Source organism: Egretta garzetta, unplaced genomic scaffold, assembly GCF_000687185.1.
Source record: "Egretta garzetta isolate BGI_Z169 unplaced genomic scaffold, ASM68718v1 scaffold56, whole genome shotgun sequence".
NCBI classification, from domain to species: Eukaryota; Metazoa; Chordata; class Aves; order Pelecaniformes; family Ardeidae; genus Egretta; species Egretta garzetta.
Window position 1 is genome coordinate 10,941,404 of NW_009260182.1, and position 23,154 is coordinate 10,964,557.

The 23,154-nt window shown below is 35.3% G+C and overlaps 1 protein-coding gene across 1 annotated transcript in view; it reads left to right on the plus strand.

Annotated features, from left to right (window-relative positions):
• The window catches only part of HECTD2 (HECT domain E3 ubiquitin protein ligase 2), a 45,114-nt gene that overhangs the window by 17,922 nt on the left and 4,038 nt on the right, over positions 1-23,154 (plus strand). The window contains exons 4-20 of the mRNA XM_009641911.2: positions 989-1,127; positions 3,581-3,683; positions 4,606-4,695; positions 5,278-5,342; positions 6,375-6,420; positions 7,503-7,612; positions 8,968-9,116; positions 10,681-10,804; positions 11,672-11,674; positions 13,158-13,254; positions 14,139-14,246; positions 16,083-16,215; positions 19,484-19,515; positions 20,371-20,529; positions 20,994-21,068; positions 22,044-22,131; positions 22,392-22,498. Of these exons, the coding sequence (XP_009640206.1) occupies positions 989-1,127; positions 3,581-3,683; positions 4,606-4,695; positions 5,278-5,342; positions 6,375-6,420; positions 7,503-7,612; positions 8,968-9,116; positions 10,681-10,804; positions 11,672-11,674; positions 13,158-13,254; positions 14,139-14,246; positions 16,083-16,215; positions 19,484-19,515; positions 20,371-20,529; positions 20,994-21,068; positions 22,044-22,131; positions 22,392-22,498 (1,628 nt within the window). The remainder of the gene's footprint in view (positions 1-988; positions 1,128-3,580; positions 3,684-4,605; positions 4,696-5,277; positions 5,343-6,374; positions 6,421-7,502; positions 7,613-8,967; positions 9,117-10,680; positions 10,805-11,671; positions 11,675-13,157; positions 13,255-14,138; positions 14,247-16,082; positions 16,216-19,483; positions 19,516-20,370; positions 20,530-20,993; positions 21,069-22,043; positions 22,132-22,391; positions 22,499-23,154) is intronic.

Genomic DNA, 23,154 nt, shown 5'->3' on the forward strand with positions numbered 1-23,154 from the left:
AGTTTGTATATTACAATATTTACAATATCTATTCTAAATGCAAAAATGGACAACACTACTATTTGTGACTAATAGCTACCAGTCACGGACTATTCAGGTTGTCTTGCAAACAGCAAATGTTACAAGATCACTCTGCGTAACTCTGTAATTCCATGACATCCTTTGACTTTTTTTCATAAATTGTCTTCTAACTTGCTTAGCTTGAGTTCCTCATAGGTTCATGAAGGAGTGATGTTCAGAATAGGCACTTTTCTTTGTGTGTCTGACTTTAGAAGGCAATTGGCTTCATTTTCAGAAGGTTTAGCATCTACAGCTGCAAATAGATTTATTGAAAATTCTGCAGCACTCATTTTTAAAAATGAAATTATATATGAACTTGAGGTTTTATTGTGTGATGTGAATGCTGCTGTATGTATAGCAGTGCGTTATTACTAATGTAATACTAGTGCATCTTATGTAAGTACAGTATTTTCCCTAATAATGAGTTGGAATACAGATCACCAGCTTTTTTTTTTTTTTTTTTAGTCTGCAGTATCCTAGCAATTCAATTGTAAAAATATGTCTTGGTTTTCTGTGTTTTTGTAATAAATAATTTGTTTGCAACTTTGTCCAGCAGTACTAGTATAAAATAGAGGCTCTCAACTTTCAGAAAGCCTTAGATGGGAGACAAACAGGCCAATTTTCTCCCTCCATTGGCAGAAGGAAGCACTTTGTTCACAAAGACTTGGTTATGAACTCAGCATGCAGTCTTTGCTTATAGGCTTTTATTTCCCTTCAGTTACTGGAAGCTTCCATCCTGTCTGGGATGAGCACATGGTAGGAAAAATACTTGGATGGGTAGGGGTTTAAAGACACAGAATCAGACAGTTTGAGTTTTCTTTTTTTTTTTTTTTTACTAGTTCCTATATATCTATGTCTTACTAGCTAAATATTTCTTATTTATATGATAGCATTGTATTTATTGGTTGGTTTGGTTTTTTTTTTTAAGTGAGAGACCTACCACCTATTTGCCTCGATGTACGTCAAAAGCAGCGCGTCTCTATAGATACACTACCCCAAGAACTGAAAGCACCAATTCCTACTGAACCTTCCCTTCCCATCCGAACCAAAACTGTGAAAGATTTTCAGTAAGTTACACTGGTGTTTCTAGAAATGTACTTTCTTTCTTTGGACTTTCTTCATTTTGTCCTAATACATACATTCGATTTTGTTAATCTCCACTGCGGGAACAGTTCAGTAAGACTGGCTAGTAGTAGTTCTCAGTCTGGTCATGATGGTGGGATTGATAACTCTGTTACTGTGAAAATTATCAAAATACTGTCTCTAGCTTGAAGTGTTGTTCTGTTCAAGAAATGGCAAAGCTTGTACTTCAGAGATAGAAATTCAGTTCCTGACATCCAGTGGATGTTTAGTTTTGAAAAAAAAAAAAACATGTATGGCTTATTGTAGGCTGGAAAATACCTTTCAGTCGTAGGTATTTTGTTTGTACTGCCAATTATGGTGTGTCCTGTCCATTGAGGCACTGGGATCCTCGGTCTTGTGTGAAACATCAGACACTTAAATGTGTAACACCATGCTTGAGGACTTGGAGCGGTGATTCTGTGGACTGCACTATTTCTGACTTTGGTTAAAAGTACAGATGACCTTTCCTCGTGCATTATGTTAAAGAACGTTAATTTTCAGTATTTGTTTTATGGCAAAAAGTTACTTCTTTTTTCATGCGTACTTGCTGCTTATGTGACCGCAATTTTAAGCAGTGTAACTGTAAGCTATTCTAGCACTTCTCTATGACAGGTGTACTATGCTTTAAGTTTGTCTAAGTAAAAAGGGTTTTAAGATTAAGGAGTTTGTGTAGATAATATTTATGCTGCTGCCCCGTAACACTGATTCAGCTAGAAGGAAAATAAAATTGGTATGTGATAGTGTCTTGTGTTCAACTTCTGTTTTTCCAGATCAGTACAGACCCTTAATCAAAACTGTATCTGCATTAGATTTCTTCCAGCGTATTTCGTACACAATGCTTGATCAACTTAGCTAGGCTAGCAGAAGGCCCCAGGGAAACCACTGGGATTGTTTTTAACTGTGTTTCCCTGATGTCAGGTCTACACCACAAAGTTTTGCTGGCTTTGCTTGCTTTGCTGTGGGTACAAGGCAACAGAGAATGTTTTTTCTCTACTTAACATAGCTGTGATCCCAAAAATTGTGATGTTGACGCTCTCATTTGAGGAAATGGCATAATTTTGTTGAAAAACTAATGACATATGGTGTGTCTACACTAGGGGATTCTGCCTGCAATACGTGAACATATATTGGCAGAGGGTTTCTTTAGAGTGGATGTGTTCTTAGAGGGGTATTTACTAATTCATTGAAAATGTGGTGCTTTTTTGGGGTTGTGATGTTTTTGTTTGTTTATTTTTTTTAGCCTTTGCACAGAGCAGTATTATGCAGCTGTAATACCCTAGAGTGTTTTACAGTAGGGATAATCTTGGTCAGGAAATGGGGAGAAGTATTCCTAGGAAAAGGCCTGATTCTTCTATTTTTCAAACAGATGGAAAAAAAAAATCACAGTTGCTCCAAGAGGCGTATGAGCATATAATCTTCATTGCTCTTTTCCATGTTTGAAATTTTGTGCCTTCAGTGAGGAAAAGGAATGTTTTTGATGAGTCAGTGTGTGTATTTGGTGGAAAAGGTAGAAAAGAGAATTTGACAAGAGGTGATCCTTTGTTGGTATTCAGGTGATCTGAAGAGCTAAAATTTTTTCCATATTCAGATTTTTGTATCTAATGACTGCTGCCTAATTATGTAAATATCAAGAATTTTATTCTTTCAAGTAAATATTAAAAAATCATTAGCGTTTTTGGTATGTCCCACTAATAATTTTTTTTTAATATCTAGTACAAAGAAATTATTGGGGGGGGCTGGTGTGTGCAAACTGGGATTTGTATCACCGGTATTGTGGATAGCTAAAATAAAATTCTTCTTCAGAGCTTGATTGGGGTTTTGGGGGGGTTGTTGGGGTTTTTTGTTTGTTTGTTTTAATGATGATATACAAAATTTCATATATAGATACTTGCTTTAAGGTCCGATACGTAAAAGGACTTCAAGAGTAAATCCCTAGATTTTTGTTGTCCCCTTAAGGAACACGTACAGTCTCATACAAAGATTAAGTTTTATTTGAAAAATTTGAAGAGAAATAAAATTTTGTACAAATGATAATGAATTTGACTAGTTTAGGAGACTGCATACTTAAATAAATTACACTGAGATGATAACATTTCTGAATGTATCTTCAGCGTAGTTCTATTCTGCTAATTATTTGTCTTAACATAGTGAACTGTGAATTAACATTTTGAATAAAAGACATTGCTCAGGTGTATCAAACACAAACTATGCTTTTGTTCTCTTGTAATTCCGTGATCATAAAATGACAAGGAAGATGTTAGAAGGATACTGATATTATACTTGTCTGTCTAAGTGTGCTTAGTGAGGAAAGCTTAGAGTTACAGTGCAGTCTAAAGTCGAAGTGATGGGGAAGATTGAACCCTTATATTACCAATATTTTAATATATATTCTTTCTAGGGATGATGTGGAAAAGGCTAAGTCATCAGGGGATTGGAAAGCTGTACATGATTTTTATTCTACAACGTTTGATTCTTTCCTGGAGATAAATGCTGCATTTAAGGTAGAAAATAATTCATACTACTATTTAGTATTTACAGTGATTTGTATCTTCAAAGTGTTTACAAAAACATCTGTTAAAGGCTTGCAGCTAGTTACTCAAGGCCACTAAGATCAAGTTGTTATGTTCTCACCTGCCTTTGGTAGGCAATCTGTTATTGCATTGATTTATCGATTCCAGTTTAAGCATCTATACTTCAAGTGTATGTGGAGCTTTGAAATTCCAGTATGTAGTTCGTTTTGTGACACTATGACTGTGTAGATACTTTCTACACAAACTACAGTTTAAAAACATGCAAGCTAATGCAGCTAATACAAAGGCCCAGGCAAATCTGGAAACAGAAATTCCCTGTCCCTAAAATAATGTGTGATATGGACTCAAGTAGTACAGCTATTCTTGTGTCATGACAGCATACTCCACTTTCCTTAGGAAAGTTCATATTCATGTATGAAAACTGTCTGAATTCATACTAAATTAATATTTCCTGCCTATTACAGAGCAAAATGTTTTTATGATATTTAATATGGACAGTAGGGCCTGAACCTAGACAAAATAAACTGTGACTTTTAGTTACTTAAAAAATACTGAATGCTTATAATTTTGTTGCTCTTGTCTGGTGATGGATCAACAACAAAGATGAAAGCTGGAAATCCAGTGTAACTCATTATTTGAAACCCTCTTATATTTTTAAAATAGAGGAAGGTAATGGAGTTATATGAATATTGCTATTGTGTAAGATTAATATTGTTTAGCTTCATCTTTCACATATTAATAAAAGCAACTTAGATTCTTATGTTTTGATAAAAAAAAGTCATCTCTGTATTTGTTTTGTGCAGACTTGCTGTTAAACTTTTCTTTTCAAAAACAGCTAAAATATTCAAAACATTTCAAAACCAAAATGCTTCATGTATTGTCTAACTTACAGAAAGATACCAATTCTCCATTTAATACCATTGAGGACTCTGGAATCAATGCAAAATTTGTGAATGTTGTCTATGATGCCTTATTAAATACTGTAAGTAGAAGAAAAGAATTCATGTTTTAAAACATTGTAACAATTATTTCAGCGAAGAAATATGCGAAGAAGCAATTTATACCAAAAGTTTTTCTCAGACAGGCACTATTTTTGAAGAATCTCTCAAAACATACTTAAAATGGTCCCATGAGAATTGCCACAGAATCATGCTCTAGTAAAAGAGGAGGAAATTTTTGCTACTAGTAATGCACAGTTTATATTGTAGTATATCTCAAAGACTGCTTGCAAGATATGACATGGCTGTGATGGGACACTGCATGATGGGCAATATGGAAAATGTGAGGATGGGGGTAGCAAGAAGTAGGTGCTGTGCCTGGAAAACAAAGGACGGGAGTAATTTAGAAATTACATTTACAGTTTTTGTTTAAAGTGTTGAAAGCTGCCATGGGCATAACTCCAGGCCTCAGGTAATAGGAAAGCTACTTAGGAGCTCAGCATTATCACACAAAGATTTCTTAGCTGGTTTGAATCACAAGCAAAACAAACTTGCTTGTTCGTACAATATCTTGCATAGAATATGTATAATTACATCAGATAATTTTTCCCCTCTCTTTTCTATAGCCTCAAGATGTTCAGAAGTCAGTCCTAAAAGGAGTAATTAATGGTCTGCTACAAGAATGGAAAGGGTAATTATAACAAACGTTTGCATTAGTGCTGTGCCAGCACTTACAACTGATACACTTTTTGTCTTTAGTATTTTAGCCAAAGAAAGAAAATGTCCTGATACAACTTATTTGACTCATAAGAACTAGTCTCCATTTGGCAGGCAAATCTGCTGAAATAGATCTTCAACTCTGTAAGCTGATGTTGAACCTCTGAGAGGCAGACCCAGACCCAGCCATACATTCCCCCACAAAATCTCAGCTGCTTGTTTCCAGCGCAATCTTTCGGGCCTCTGAACTGTGAGAAGAATTAAGGATTTTTTCTAGCGTAAAATATGTTGTCTCCGCACACCTCCCAACAGCAGCTAACTTGTTTTAACCTAGATAATTCCTTGGTCCGAAGTTTACTTCACAACACTGTTCACATGTGGCAATGGCATAGAAAGGGCAGTGCAGGCAGGAGATTTGGCAATGACAACATTTTAGCAAGAAGTAATAGAAGTGAGAAAGCATAGTTGATTTACAAAAAGATACAGCTAGAGACAGTGCCTTGTTATGACTCGCCTGTGACCCAGGCCTTGGCTGCTCCTTTCTCCACCTTATACTGCCTTTTCTGTGCTGTTGCTGCACGTGTGGTTCTGTAAAAGCCTGAGGCAGATAAACAGCAAGTACAGAGGCTGCAGTGGTAGAAGTGTATGGAGAATTCTGGCAGGAAATACCTAAGATGGGGCAAATAAACTCTTCTGTGGTGTCACCTGAGATAGACAATAGCATGGGCTTCCCTCTTTGGAACACCTCTTACTCTTCAATTCTGATTTTTTTTTTTTTGCCATGTCTGTTGCATTATGCCACAAAAGACAGATGCTACTGCCTTTAGAGAATAGTCAGAATCTTTGTGTCCTTTCCAATTTCTGAGAACAGTGCAGATCCTTAAATAAGGTATTCAACACATATTGATAAAGCAAAGTTAAATCACAGGGTGTGTGTTTTCATGACTCTTAATGTATGTATATGATGTATACGTACGGTTCTGTTTATTATTTCATTCATTCATAGGCCACGGACAAAAGATGATCTTAGAGCATACTGTATACTTTTACAGGTAAGAAAAATACAGTATTTTTGTTTAAGTGTATGTCTGCTTAACTTATAATCTATAAACCAGTATACTATGCAAACAAGATACTTTGTATAGCTGAGATAGTTCACACTTAATTTCCTGTTAGAAGAATGTATTAAAATATGGAAGAAGTGTAGGGTATGCATGATGGGAAAGGGCACTTCGTGGAACATAGTTGATGGGGAAAGGTTGCATAGATTAAAACTATGAACTAACAATTAGACATGTAATTGTTTCCTATCATTTTGTGGGTTGAAAGAACAAATGTTTTAGCAGGTTATTTGCTCTGATTTCTTCCTTATTCCCAGATTTGCTTTATTGGTATGCTGTAACTCTCATCTTTCCAGAAAGTTGCAGTGTGTGCACTTTTTGATATTGCTGTAACTTTCTCCAGTGTTGCGTTTTATCCAGCAGACTCTCTCCAGTCTATCTGACAGGCTGTATTGTGTGATTTCTGTCTGTGTTAACCTATAACCTTTGCTGCTGTAGTTGAACTTCCCCTTTAAATTTTGCCAGTGTAGATAACACCTCTCCGCACAAGGAGAGGTTTATGCCATTATTTGAGAAGATCAGATGGTAATTTAATTTTTTGAGGCAATGGTTTTCTTCTGTGGGGTGGTATACTAGCAAAAACCTGCTGAAAAGTGGGAATGTGTGAACTCATATGTAAGAGGGAAAATAAGTTTGGATTGATGTGCAGGAAGACAGGAGCTATGAGAATCCTTATTACTGAGATGGAAAGCACATCACTCAGAGAAGGGCAATTTATGTGCTATACAGTAAATTATAATCCAGAAAAATATACTGAGGACTGCCTTTATTACCCGTGGGCTTTCTTCTGAAACAAACAAAAAAAAATCATACTTTTACAATATAGAAGTTACTTTATTTGACTAGAAGTTGCAAATCATTTTTCTTCATAGTTTTACCACTGTCACAGCAGTTTTGTGAATCCTTTCCTGCGTAATTGTATCAGCAACAGCAAACATAAGAAAAAATCCTAATGACTTTTTTTTCCCTTTATGCAATTTATTAACCTAACACATTTTTTTAATCTTTTTCAGAATCCTCAATTTAGTAACACTTCTACTTATGTCATCTATGCTCACTTGCTAAGACAGATAGCAGCCTTAACAGAAGCTGACCATCATTTCCTAGTGCACTGGTCTAAAAAGTAAAAAAAATAAAAAAATAAAATTAAAAATTCCATTTTTAGGATTACAATTGCTACTGTATTTCCACTGATGTTGACTGTTTTATAAATTATATGAAAGTTAATTGACTAAAGAGATTGTTTTTGTTGTTTTCAAAGTACGTTTGGACATAGTCCACTAAGTGATACTGATTTATAGATGCAAACTGTATATAATGTATAAAAATGAATATCTTTATGCAAAAAAGCCTTACTTGCAAAATAACTTATATAAGTTATTTTTCCATAACACATGCAAAATAACTTATGTATGTACATTTTTAGATACATGTTTAAATGGTATTATTAACACAAACATCTTTATGATCTTTGTTTAAATAAAGGTTTATCTTGCATAATTTGCAAAAGATACTGTAACTTTATTGTATGAAAACCACAAATGAAATGGAGTCCCTGCTTCGTAGTGTAATAGAGGTGGTGAGTGAGTGTGGTTAAGGCATTAGATTTTTCATTAATTGAAATAACTCCAATAGCACCTCACTAATGAAGTCATATGGGGGTAACTGCCCAAGAACGGCTTTTAAGTTGGTATGCAGGTTGCCTTCCTTATAATGATGGTGCAAAAAGCTCAGTCTAGGGTAAAAAAAAGTTTGAATGGCCATGTTCACAAATCTGCCAATAAAGGATTTTCTTGTCTGCGAGGATGGAAATTATAGTTCCCTCTCCTCACCCTGTAATATGTCTAGATTCATTTAAAATTGTGGTAATATATGATTTCATTTGAGTCAGTGTTTACCCTCTTGATTAAGGATGCAATAGGCATACCGATGTTTTTATTTTTAAAATGTTTTTTAGAAATCTAAACCATTAAAATAGGAGAGCTCTTTTTAGAAAAGGATGCTTTAATATATCTACACGTATATGTGTATCTTTCTGATATCATGGAAGTGGTGCAGCACATAATTTAAATTGTGCACTTGTTAAATGTATGAACTTTTTTCAATGGGACCAAGTATCTCAAAATAAAAAATTCAGAATTCCTCAGTATTCAGACTGTGGACATAGATAAGGATTTTTGTTTTCTTTTTGTTTACTAAAAGGCAAGAAAAGTCATGATTCTATTGATTTGTTTTGTTGTTGTTTTTTTTTTTCCTTTAAATCACAGACATTAAAAAGCATAGTTAGGGGTTCACTGAAGAGCATTGCTGTTTGCTGCTACTTAAAAGCATGCTTCTTCAAACTTTATATTTGGAATTTTGTTTTTATGTATAGGATTGAAAGCATGTGTTTTTAAAAAATAACATTGAAATATGATAATATAAACTCTAGTGTGGACAGTGATCACTCTCAGAGTAACTGCAGTGTGTTTGTTTTAGGATTTCACAGAGGAGGTTCAAGCAGCTGGTGGACAGGTTACTGCAATTTATTTCTTTACGCCTGTTTCCTGCAAAACCTGAAGAATTTCCACCTATGGTGAAATGTACCTGGTGGATTCCATCGGCAACCAAAGTCCTGGCTTTATTTAGTAGGTATTTTTCTTGAACTGTGAATGCATATGTATGCATATATATGTACATTTGTGTGTGTGTATGTGTATATTTATACACACATACTCATGGGAGAGGGGGGCATAGTTCATACCTCTCCTCTTCTGGAGAGACTGACAATGATGGTGGCACAGTAAGAATTACAATAAAAAGCCAAAAAGTAGTAAGCAGCAAAAATATGTTCTATTGGTAAGTCTTCATACTTGTTTTCCAGTAGAGGATAATTGCTATGCATCATATTCCTCTAACAACTGAAGATCATTCAGACAAAAATCTGCAGAAGTAACTAATGGTTGAGGTTTCCCTTAGGTTTATAAAAGAAACTGTTTTAAATGTGTAATTGCTAGAATTTCTTCTGTAACTGGCTTACCCCCACAGAAGTATTTAGCATCTAAGGGAAGTTAGGCAATGCGTGTGCCTGTGAAGTCCAAAACTACAGTTTAAAAAAAAAGCAAATACCCATCCAGTTCAACACAGAGCACAGCAAATTTGATCATTGCAAATGCAAACCTTCTCCTCCACACATCCCCATTAGCTTAGTGATTAGAGCATTTACTATAAAAATGGGAGGCTTAAGGTCAGTCCCCTTTTCTTGAGGGGTAAAACCCCTTTTTCCTTTCTAGAAGAAAATGAAACCACCAAGTGAAAATTAAAATTGGAATGAGGATGTTTTAATTTCAATGTCAACTTAAGACTTTTACCTAAAAGCGTTCTGCACAGTCCTGCCTGTCCAGAGCAACAGTTTAGACACATAAGCTCAACTGCATCTAAAACCAAGACGTGTGTTGTCTTGTCATCTATGAAGAAGTTGCCAATTCCTTAATTCTGGGAAAAGGGATATTTAGTCATTCAAAATACACTACTTTCTGTCTGGCTGATGAAAACTAAATTATGTTTAAGTGCAGATAGAGAAAACTTATTAGCTGTGGACATTACATGAATGTTACATAATGTGATAGGCAGCTTAAATGTGAATTCATTTTCTTCATTTGGTCAAGTACTTAACTTTTGTACTCGTGTGAGTCTAGATGGTGTAGCAGTTACCTGAGGAAATAAGCGTATCTTTGCATACTATGTATTGTGTCCTTCCCTTTCCATCACTTTTGCAAACAGGCATCAAACTCAAACAGGTAATTGTTAACTGGAAGGCATGTAGAAGTTTTATATCCATAGCTAGGTTTGAAATTAAATGAAGATCTTTAAGAAATCCTTTTGTCAAACTGCTTTTTCATTGATTTCAGCAGAACATAGCATTCTTTATCCGTGAAACCTTAACTTAGTGTATGTCATTAAGTGGGCTGGAGTTGAATGGAGGTTCTCTTATCATAAATGGGCTGAACTAGGGATTTACTGTTTTCTACAGCAATTTATATGATGTCATATGGTGCTATGTTATAGTTGCAATTCTGTAGCTAAGACTGAGGCAGTTTTTAGTAGCTGATTTGGCTTAAAGTTTCTGAGGTCACTGGTGCTCGGGATGCCTAGAAAACAGATATGCCAATCCAGGCAGTATTTTTAAAGACTTTTGTATTTTCTTTGTAGATGCTGCAAATAGTCTGATCAGTCCTCCTATTATTTCATATACGGATTTCTATAATTCTACACTTGATCATATTGATCTTATGGAAGAGTATCATAACTGGCAATGTTATGGAAATTCTCACAGGTAAGAGGAATAACTGGTTGTTTCCTGTTAAGTAGTATTTCAAAGCATGGTATCTACACTATGTACATCTACTTATATATAGTGTATATATAGTGCATATATACATGGTATATATACCCTTTATGTGTATATATAGCCACATTAAATACTGTATTCTATTGGAAAAACATAGTATACCTACTACTTGCTATACTTGCTACTGCTTGGATGCGAGATTGACTGTAAGAAATATTATTCTGCTTTTGCAAACTGGAGAAAAAGATGTAAAATATATATGATAATAATCAGAGTTTATTATTTATTGGCATAGACTTCTCATTGTGTCTTACAACAAACATACTCTAACCTCAAATACATTCACAGAAAGTGGCATTGTGTGCATACTTACCACTTAATGAAGATGTATCTAATCACCTGTATATATATGGCTCCAATCATATTTTTTCCAGTGAAATGAATTGTACTCTTTCTGTTACATGAAAATAAACACACAAGTTAAATCTTCACAGACTCAAAGCTTGCAAAAGTACTTCTCTTCTTGTGAGACAGCCAGCAGTATGATTTAGATACATCTAGAGAAACAGGCATTTCATCTTTCTGCTGAAGTTTAAAATCTTATTAATGTTTTCTTAATAAAAATGTTACTTTATATAGCTGTGGTTTTCAGCATATCAGTATGTGCCACGCAGTCTTTACAGCTTGAATCAGAAGATCAGTTAAAATTTGCCCATATTGCAAGACTTTTCAGTAAGCTAATTTAAGATGTCAACCATCCAAATGTAGCTTTTTGTTTATTGCATGTGCAATTTTCCTTGCCGTTAGCAGCAGTTGAGGAAAACTTGGAAAGCATAATTTGCTCCACCAAAGCAGGTATTTTAGGCTAGGCTTCTGTCTGATACCTGATATTCTGCTTGGGAAAGAAGAAAAGAAAATTCAAAAAACCCCACCAGAACCCATGACAAATGATAGCAATAAATGTACAGTAGGCTTTGCATAATCTCAGTCAAAGCATTGGAATCTGAATACTGCTGAGCTTAAATTTTTTTTTTTTTTTTCCATTGGCACCATCTGGCTGTTTTGGCACCCACATCCAAACTTTAAAAAGGGCTATGAGATTTCTACCTGCTCCAGTTCTTTTCAGTTAGCTGGGACACTGGGAATTCAATATATATCAAAACAAAGTTTGCTTGGTACGTAATTTCTGGAGTAGCTGATGTGCAGACTAGCTGTATTATTCTTAAAGTAAATTTAATTCTTTTACTATGTTACAACCACACTTTTTTTCCAGTTTTACATCTTTTAACTGTGTTGTTCCACTTAAAAAAAAAAAATAAATAAAAAAATAAAAATACCAAACACCCACAAACCAACACAATATAAAAAAAAAAAAAAACCACCAAAGAACTGCAATCAAGACTATGTGCTTAGAACTAAGAAGGCCAAGTAGGAGCAAGTCCTGGTTTACCTTCCATAGGAAGTATTTTGAAATAAGTAATTCTTCAAACTAAGTCAACAATCCTTGGTAAAACATTTTGGATTAGGATTTCCAGGAGACAGAGTAAGAATATTTTTCCTCACTTTCCTTTCTTTCCTAAAGACATTAGAACCCAGAGCTTCTCACAGGCAGGATTCAGGGTGCACATGCAGTCTGGATTAAGATGGACACATAGAGTCTGAAGCTCTGAGTATTTCAATATGAACTTCTGCTCTGTGATGCATAAGCTAATTCAACAAAAACTTACCAAAATAACCAGTAACAAAAACCATCTTTTACTTTGATTTCTGAAGTTTTTCAAAATTATTTGTTTTATTTGACTGCAGTGGAATGTGGCTATGATCTGGTATTTTAGAAGTCCTAAACACTTGTAACCCTGGGTTAAATGAAGGACCTCTGGAAAACCTTTTTTTTCCTTTGAAAATCAATTCTGCAGTAAATAAGCCAAACCAGAAATACTTCTATTCTGTACCTAAGAATGCCACACTGAGAGCGCTGTTTTTCTTGTATTGAATAAGAAAATATTATCATTTTCTTTAATTCAGTTAAATTTAGTATTTAAAGCAGAAGATGACAGTTTTTATTAGGTCTATTGATAATAAACAATTAAAAATAGCTTTATTGAAGATAAGTATTACTACTAATTACAATTTCTGTGGTATTTGCAAATAACAGTTTGTTCTACTGAATTGAGTATCTACAACACAAAAAAGTGGCAGCTATTTGCAAATTACTATCAATGGAGGGAAGGTAGTTACTGAATGATAATGCAAAGATTCACTTCTGTATTCTTAAAAAGAAAATAATATGCTAGGTGCTAAAAATGAAATATTTTATCTTCTTTTCTCTTGTTGTTAGGTTTTCTTTCTGTCAATACCCATTTATTATTTCTATAGCGGCAAAAAAAGTTATTATTCAAAGGGACTCAGAACAACAGATGATAAGTATTGCACGAGTAAGTCATTTGGTGATAAATGTTTGTGTCTCATCCATTGGTATTTTATAAGTTTTTGTTAGATTGATATTACATACAGCCTTTCTTCACAACTTCTAGTATTTCGGACTACCCTGAAAAAGAACTTGAGCCATGTTACTATTACTAGTCTACAAATGTTCATGCTGGATTCTCTCAATAGTTTTTATTTTAATGTGCTTAGTTTCAGGATGCTTATAAATACCAGTGTTGTGGAGAAGGAGTTACAGTAATTTTAATTTTTTTTCTTTTTTTGAGAAAGCAGCATAATGTGCTAGCATGTTAAATTAACAAGATAATTAAGGAAGAAATATTCCATGAGAATGTTGGACTGTTTCCTATTTTATTCTGTGAAGATATGTTGTCATGGAAGACCAAGATGCAACTGTATGTTCACAAGTCACAGAAGAGGTACTGCTTCTGAGCTGCCTCTGTTGTTTTGAAAGAGGCGTTGTCTGCCTCCTTCAGCAGTGATTTTCTTCAGGGGCTAGGTAATACTCGTTTCTTCGGTGCTCCATGTGGCAGCACCTATCCATTCCTGTCTGGTTGGATGTGTCTTGTCAATAGCTAAGTAAAGCACAAGCCAGTCTCTGGAATCTTATGGGTATATTTTTAACTATTTGGGAAGTTTAAAAGGTTGCTGCACAATTGTGGCCGCCTTGTTAAACTTCCTGATAAATTAGTTAGAATGCTATCGGCAGAGAAAATAAATTGCTTTCCATCTCTCAGAAGATATTGAAGCAGCTATCATGTTAGAGTGTCTTTAATGCAAGATACTAAGGACCCTTTACATTTAACAAGTGTGGCACTTTGTTTTTTTTAAATGAAGATATTGCATGTATGGTGTTTCTTTTTCATTCAAATAGCAAAGCCTTGTGGATAAAGTCTCTCGCAGACAGAAACCTGACATGAATATGTTGTTCCTAAATGTGAAAGTGAGGAGGACGTACCTTGTTAGTGATTCACTTGATGAGGTAAGAAAAAATGTAATTAAGTGGTGTATTGCTGCAGAACAGCTATTGCAGTTAGATTTCAGTTTGATAAGTCATATTTAAACCTTTCTGCACTAAGAGATTGGGAATATAACTGTATAATACTAAATAAAAAGAACTTAATTACTATCACAAAAGCAGTGCTGCAGACTGGGTTAGACATTCTGAACTTTGATTTCTGTCCTCTTACTGCTCCATAGCTAAGTCCATAGTAAACATACATGTTTGCGTGCCACCTGGTATGTGTTTGTTTGCAACTTTTGTCTTAAGAATACAGTGCATAATTATCAGGTTATGTAGGACTTGGTTCCATGATAGGAGCATGAATAGTAAGTGGCTAATAACTAACGAGTTTGTTCTTTTCTAATTCTTGGAATATTTTTATTCTTTTCCTTCACTAATTTCTTTATCCTATAAGAATTATTTTAGGCTTTCTTTACTTAAGCTCTTATCTTGGTTTGAACTAATTCCTCATGTTCTTGAATGTATTTTTTCCTTTTTTAGAAATGAAACAGATGTGTCAATTAAAGTAGGCAATTCTTCAGTATCCAGTGAACTTTGCTAATTAACATTATTTAATGAAATCTAGTTCCCTACATTTTCTCAACACTAAAACCAGCCTGATGGTATTGAAAAATAAGTGAAAACAAGACCAAACAAATTCTGATTACTCATTTTCAGAAAAAAAAAAGTTTAAACTTATGATTTCTACATTAAAGCTTGTCTATTTTGGCCTTCTCTCCTAAGACAGAAGAAATATGAGTGGTAATACTGCTTTCGCTCAGGCATTGTAGGGGGGTTTTTACCGCACTAAAATAACCAAGAGCAAATTCAAGAGTTCTGATAGCCAAAATATTCTCCTATTTATTTCTGATGTTTTCTTCTGCCCATCTCAGGAATGAGTAAGAATGTATTCCGTTATCCATATTCTCAAAAGTGTGGGGAATGGAAGGTGGGGTAAAGATATATATATTTTTTTTTTTAATTTCAAAATAAAAAAAAATGAATTTGCAAATAAAAATCACTTCAGCTAATAAATAGTTTGTGTCAAATAATACAGATAATCTCTACAGTTATAAACAGGAATTTACTTGAGCAGCTAACAACGTAAGAATTATTTTAGACCTTTCTGTCTGGTTTGAACACTTTCTCTGGTGCTGGCCAGTAACTAATGATTTAAAGAAAAATTGTATAGGGATTTGTTCTGAAAGATCACTGCTAATTGTGAAAGGCTGTAATCTAATTCTTTGCAGGTCTTTTGCATGCCTGGATGAAATGCTGTCTCTTAGGACAAAGGAATGAAAAGAGCCTGTTACCATTGTCTAAAAAACAGTTTTACAAAACAGCTGATACTTGCTGGCAGGTATCTTATGCTGAACAGAACATGTCCAAATATTGAAAGTTTTAGCTACCTCCTTATTTCTAAATATTTCCAAAGGATGTCTAATTTTTTATTTTTAATCTGTCATTTCTTCCTGGCAGAATGTCTTCTGTCTAGGTAAAAAATTACATAGGTCCAAAATATTCCAGACAGACTTAATTCATTGTATTTAGTCTGTTTGCATACCAGCTAACTTCATTTGAAGCCTAGAGTGTGGCACCATGTACAAGGTAGTTGATGACGTCAAGTAGTCATGACCATCTTGTTTCTGCAATTCAATCATTTTAATATAGTTTTGACCTATTAATAGGAGATTATGCAAATTACTAGTTTAAACAAAGCAAGAGCGGTAGAGACAGAGATGTGTTCTCTATGGCTAGAGGTAGTGATAATATGTTAAATCTCCTTTTTCTTCTTCCCTACCTATTTTGCAATAGCTAGCAAGGAAGAGGGGAGATCTGAAAAAGAAGTTGAAAGTCACGTTTGTAGGGGAAGCTGGTCTTGATATGGGTGGCCTGACAAAAGAATGGTTTCTTCTTTTGATTCGCCAGATTTTTCACCCAGATTATGGTGAGTCCTCATAAATGTTCTTAAGTACAATTTGAAAATTTTGTTCATTTTAAATATCAAAACAGTTATGGATAAGAATTATTCATTAATCCAGTATTAGGCAGATCAGTTACCAATTGATGTAAAAACAAAAGCAGGCAAGTTAGATTTGTATATAGATGAGAAGAAGTTTTGGCATAGAGGAAAATGGAAGAGAACGGGAAGTACATGAAGAGCTTTGAAGATCTTTGCTTTTGACAAGGAGGTTCAAGCATTTCTGAAAACCTGAGATTTTGCTTCAGTGGTGTGGCAAAATTAAAGGGTGAGCAAATCTCTCATCAATGGAAAGGTTCAGAATTGTAATTAGGATTCAGCTTTTTAAGACTTTAGTCATGCTAAACCTTGTTTCAGAAACAGGAGGCTCGATGTTTATGATTCATATGGTTTCTATGAGTGTTAGTGGATTGCTAGGCCTACTAACAAGCTAGGAAGAATAAGCAAAAGCTATGCAAGCCATCGAAATGCTGACACTTGTCTGCCCTTGGAAATTTTCTAGAATTAACAGAAGTATATGTGTGTACGTTGTTTGGTTACAACTGGAATATGATATTCCTATTCCAAAATAGGAAGGGACGCATAGCAGCCTCTGAAGTAGATGGTTTAGCAAATATTCAAGTAGAGATAAGGCCAAATGTTTGTCACCTGCCATCCTTGCCTCTTTCTTCTCATGCTGCATTTTCTGCTTTTACACTGCCCTCGGCTGTCTTCATATTGCTTGTTTAGGAAGTTTTCCTGGTTTTCATAAGTAGCTACGGTTGGATGCTGTTACTGTGCTTAGTTCTGGCAAACTGCTGACTCTGGCCTCCCATGTATCAATGGTTTCCTGTTGCACTGATATTGTCTGCAAGTTCTAGCACTATTTCTGTGATTAGTATAGGTGGAGATTAGTTCTTACTTGAATCTTTGTCATCATATATGCTGTTTAGGGTATCTGTGTGGCGAGTATTTTTAAAGTGGTCTGAGATGCTCTCAGGAGAGAAAGGTCCTTCAGTCAGGTGCAGAAACAGTATAGGCAGATGTGAGACTGAATGAAGTAGCCTGCCTCTGCTGTTACCAGGACCTGTGAGCCCATAATGATATTTGCAGGCCCAAGGGGGGAGAAAGAAGAGGAAAATTTTTTTTTAGTAAACAGGAGATGGGAAGACATGAATGAACATTCATAAACAAGCAATTCAATCTACTTGTTTTATATTGCTGCAGATGGATCTGGGTAGGTTTTTTTCCCACTCTCATATTTCTCAAATGAGTCAGCTTTCCTCAGCTGTGCATGGGTACATTACTGATGTTAAAGTGTTCCCAGGCTGGCTCTTAAATTAGAAGCATTGATTTCCAGGGACTACAGCATAACACCTGATAGTCATTGGTAGAATGCAAGAGCTTGTCTTTGTCTGGAAATGTCCCTTAAGTTGCATGGTCCTCTGTTGTTTATAGGACTCCTCCTAAATGTCCAGAGTTTAAAGTTAGATGTCCTCAAATCTGCTGAGATCATTACCTATAGCCCCTTTTCTAGTAAAAAGGGGTCTGTGTGGAGGGATGACATTTGGTGATAACAACCTTAATAGGAAACAATTTTTCCTGGAGAAAGTGTTCTGTAAGTTTGACAATTCTGTTAGTAAAAATGTATTGTCAGCAGAGCTTGGTATCTGACGAGTTTGGAAACACTCGAGAGTATTTTTTTTTTTTTCCCCACTGGCTCTGGCAGGCTTCCTTGCTTTAAACTGTAAATTCATTTGCTGATATGACCATCAGCCAAGTGTGGGAGGAGTTCAGAAATGTCCTTGTCCCTTGGAAAGGGACTGTGTATACTCTGCTGTCTTTAGAGTTTAAGTTGCAAATAATGTATGTCAGGAAGGAAAAACATAGGAAAACATCAACGTTATTACCCTTTCCAGGTTAGCTGATCCTGCAGATTTAACCCTTGAAATTAAAGAACTCCCAATTAACTCAGTTGTCTGCCCTCCTATGTGTGTAACAATGCTTTCTTCATCTCTGTGCGGACACCTAATAAATGGGATTTGAGACCTATTTTGTTCCAGCATCACTGCCATCTTTCAGTATGTGAACCTTGCTCTGCCTTATATGCAACTGTTCTGTTGCTTCTGGTAAAGGCACTGTCTAAACCCTTTGTGATGAGCACCAGAGTTTTACCTATAAATTTTCATAAGAGCTAGATGTCCCTGAGACATCAGTTGGATTTTTATTCTTTTTTTAATTTCAAAGGAGTTTGATTTTTTTTTTTTTTTTTTTTCATTTAAATATTATTTTTCCCCAACTTAGTCTTCGGACACAAATGCAGCAAGCTACAGCATACAAGATGCCCTCAGAACTATTCAGTGCTTTGGTTTGTATGCTGACTGTGGCAACAATAATAAACTGTCGGCCCATTCAATCCCAACAAATTAAAACCAGTCATCATGCTTTATCCAATTTACTTCTGCATTGCTGAAGTTAATTTCACTGTTAGCGGACACTTAACTAGAGTGTGTCCTGCTTCTCTGAGCAATACTTCCTAGGCATCTTAAGGCTGTTATGTGGTTTCATTACGTGGGTTTTTACTTTCTACCACTCTTTAAAACAGAATGATCCATATCTGCTGCAAATAGCAGTCAAACTAGTCTATAGTCATGATTTCAGTAGGATCTAGCTTGTCATTAAGACCAATGAGTGGCGCTTTTAGGATATTTGTGGTTTGGGTTTTTTTTTTTAACTTCTCTGATACAATTTTTTGACAGAAAATATGAAACACGCCCCTTTGTTTCTAGTGTGTATATAAGATAAACTTTTACAGCTTTCTATTCTAAGAAGGTAAAGCTTATGGGATTTGTATGATGGGATTCATGCCAGCATTTTTAAAGATTGTCATCTGCTACTGATCTGGGAAGGGAGAAAGAAACGGGTTTACACTGCAGCAAGAAAACTTTTGGTTAGAAAATTAATGTTTCTGGCTGTACAGTGAAGAAACAGATTGCACAGAGACAGTGCAGAATATCCATGACGGGAGGCACTGAAGAACACGTTGCACCAGCACCCAACAGGGCCAGTGGGCTTGGGCCTGCTTCAGGCTTGGCACTGCCCTTGGTGGTCCTTGCCCAAGTGCCTGCAGGCTCCTCCTGAGGGTGGGGACATGGGGCTGAGAACAAGTGTGGGGATACAGGCACTCCTAGGAGCACTTTTAAGGGTGCATATGTGAGAAAGACAAGGTCTTGTACAACTTTTTATTGAAGCTTAGGCTTTGTAAAGGCAACTGTTCCTGTTCTGCAGGTATGTTCACCTACCACAAGGATTCCATTTTAAGTGTAGAAAAAGAATGTCATTCAAGCAAGTGAACTAAAAATAGGAAGAAAATGGTCATATGTGGGTATGTGGTACATTTTACCGTCAGAAAATAATAAAATTAAGATTAAACACGCAACTTTTTTGTCTATAAATTGTAATTTTTTATGTACTTGCACTTCTGAGTTTCACTCAGTAAACATAAATGAGCCTGTGTGCATTAATATTTTAAGTCCCCAGTAATAAGTATGTAGCCCTTTTTTCTTTTTTTAATGAATGGAAGTCACATGCTATTTTGAGCATAAGTATTTCCTAGGTTTTCTGTTGTGCTCATTTATGAAGTCCTCAGACAAATGATTAATGAAAATATATGCTTATAACTCCACTAAGATGAAAAGATGATGTCCCCATTTTACTGATTACAGTTGGACTGGATGATCATTGTAGGTCTCTTCCAACTGACCTATTTTATTCTAGTGAGAAGCTGAATCATGAAATGGATTCTTCTAATTTGGGGGAAAATTTCAAATTTGTTTCATGAGATGCACTTAAATGTGCTAGCTAATGAGCTATAGTGCCAGTGCAGGTTTCTCTTTATGCTTTGAGTTACTTAAAAGAAAAATTCCTATATTGAGGGGTCTCTAGAATTTTTGGTTTAAAAATATATAAAAACTGCATTTAAAATTGTCAGTCAAAAAAAAATAATTTCCATTCCTTCTTCTGTTTGTTTAGCATGTACTAGAGTATGCTGAGTAAAATCTTAAAATATTTTTTCCAAGTTACTTAAAATATTAACTGTAATAAGGATGTGTGAGGTTTGCCCTTAACGTTTGACATATATAGCTTATGGGACTTGCTGTATATAATAGCATCACCTTGGATATTCGTTTCCCACCTTGCTGTTACAAGAAATTGTTGAGTCCTCCCATTGTTCCCTGCGACCATAACACACTTGTAGGCATCTGTGATGTCACATTAGATGACCTGTTTCAGATTATGCCTGTAAGTATTATGTTTTTAAGAGGCTAATTACTGATTTAAAACCTAGTTTGTTTATATTTAATGCTTGAACTAGAAACTGTTTCAAAACAGCCTTTTTTTCAGCACAGGCTGATAGTCTCCTGTTCTGTTGAAAACAGACATTCTCCATGTTTTCTAGCATAGCAGAATTTTTGTTGATCTACTTGAAGTTAGGATACCAAAATCTGATATGAGCATTCTAGACACATTTTCCATAGAGTAAAAAAAAAAACCAAAAAAAAAAAAACCCCCCAAAAAAACCCAGTTTATACTGAAATAAAAATGCACACATATAAATGAAGCAGTGAGTTTTTCTTCTGTGTACTAATCTTGAATATACAGCTCTTTCCAAGATACTTTCTGTATAAAGTAATGATTCTGGCATGTCCTTGCAAAGTACATCGCTTAGTTTTGTAGATTTACTAAAGAATTTACTCATGTTGTAGGAACTGGCCCATGGACTGAGTGAGCTTCTATCCTATGAAGGCAATGTCGAAGAGGACTTTTACTCAACCTTTCAGGTCATTAAATACACAATTATAAGTGATTCTCAAACTCGTTCAGTATTTTTTACCAACATTTCTGCAATGGAGTGGCCTACTACTGTGTAATTGCTGATTCTTTGGAATATAAGTGCATGGGCATTAAAGCTTGCTTCAAGAACCAGTCTAGTCCTGGGGCCTTGGCACATACAGAGGCTGGCTCCCTTATGGGGCTTTAAGCTGTTGTCCCCTGGCCATGTACGTTAGGGCTCTGGGTACTGGCTGCTGCATTTACAGCTCTTTGCTGGCTCTGACACCATCACCTTGCAATCGGTGACCTGGTTTGTGGAACTCACCTGGCTGCAAAACAATCCCTTCTATGTCTAACCCAGATGCTAGTCAAAGTTTATGCTGGTTATTTTGTATATCCAGGAAATATCACTTGAACAATAGCTTGTTCAAGTCACAATAGTTTTGCCTGACCTGTATGTCTTAACTGCTACTTCAATTAAGAGAGCCTTTTTCATTTATTTCATTGTTTTAGAACACATACTAGTTAGTAAAATTTCATGCTGGTTTATGGATGTGTATTGGACTAGTATTGACCTTTTCTCCCTCCACTTCGAATTATGTTATTGTCAAGACCATATGAGAATTTTTGTAAAGCAGGTACTTCTGAGTTCCTAGGTGAGCTACAGCGGAACAAATACCTTCTTAATTGTAGTTGATGCTCCTAAATTATTCCTTTGTATGAAAAACTCTCTGGCTCCTGAGCCTGCAGGTCAGTTTGATATGCCACTGTGTAACAGGGTCAATTATTCTACTTTGAATACCAGTTTCTTGAGCAATTTGTTGAAAATTGTAATATTTAACTTTTTAAAACCCCACAACCCTCAGAAATGAAGCATGTGCTAGAGAGACAGGAAATATATGAAATAATAAATACAAGCTTTGTAATTTGTGAGTATATGAATGCATTTTCCAGTACTGACCTTGATTCCTCTTTTTCTCCAGGTTTTTCAGGAAGAATTTGGTGTTATAAAATCTTACAATTTAAAGCCAAATGGAGATAAAATTCCAGTCACAAATCAGAATAGGAAAGGTACTTCAATACATATTAACCGCACATATTTGGCAGATTTAAATTTGTCCTTTTTTTTTTTTCCTTCTTGTAAGGCTAGGTTTTCTTTAACAAAGTGTGAAAATGAAATTACTGTAGCCCTTTCTGGCATGCCTACCAATTTAATAGTATCTAAAATGAATGCATTCATCTTTCTTAATTCGGTACAATTTGAGAGAGCACAACAAATAATTATTTAAAATTATTATGATATAACAAAATAGAATGCTTTTCTTTTTTAGAATATGTGCAGCTCTATGTTGATTTTCTTCTCAACAAATCAATCTACAAACAATTTGCAGCTTTCTATTACGGATTTCATAGTGTCTGTGCTTCATATGCATTACTGGTAAGAATAAAATGAAACATAACTCTTCACTCCTGTTTCAAATATGTGACAATAACTTATCTAAATTAAACAAGTTACCCTGGATAATTTTAGGATGTGTGAAGCATCTTGATTAATCAGTGTAGTTGATTAATCCAACATAAGCAAAAGAAATTAAGCAGGTTATCCAATGTTCTCTGTAGCGTTCCATTGAAAACTGATAAACCGAACTTGTGGAGCTTTATTTATCAGTATGCATTCACAAACACTTCATGGACTCTTGTGTGAATGTTTACAAGGATTCTCTGTATTCCCTACAGTTACGAGCAGCAGAGGAACTATGTCTGTGTGCTCTTGAGTGACTCCTCTAAAACACCTATTACTTTTTGCAGGAAGAATAGTCAGTGAGGTTGAGATTAAACATTCTTCTGTATTCAGTCCTGTTTGGCTGTTGGAATGCCTTTTCTAATCCCTTGTGCAGTAAGAAGAGAAAGAAGAGGCAATTACACAGTTTGCATGAGATTTATCTAATCCCTTGTGCAGTAAGAAGAGGCAATTACACAGTTTGCATGAGATTTTCTTCATTCCTGTGAAATTAGCCAAGTATGACACACTTGCAGCAAAGTGAGATGTGACTAACTGCAGGGAAGGCTCTGGAAGGAGAATGAAAATATATT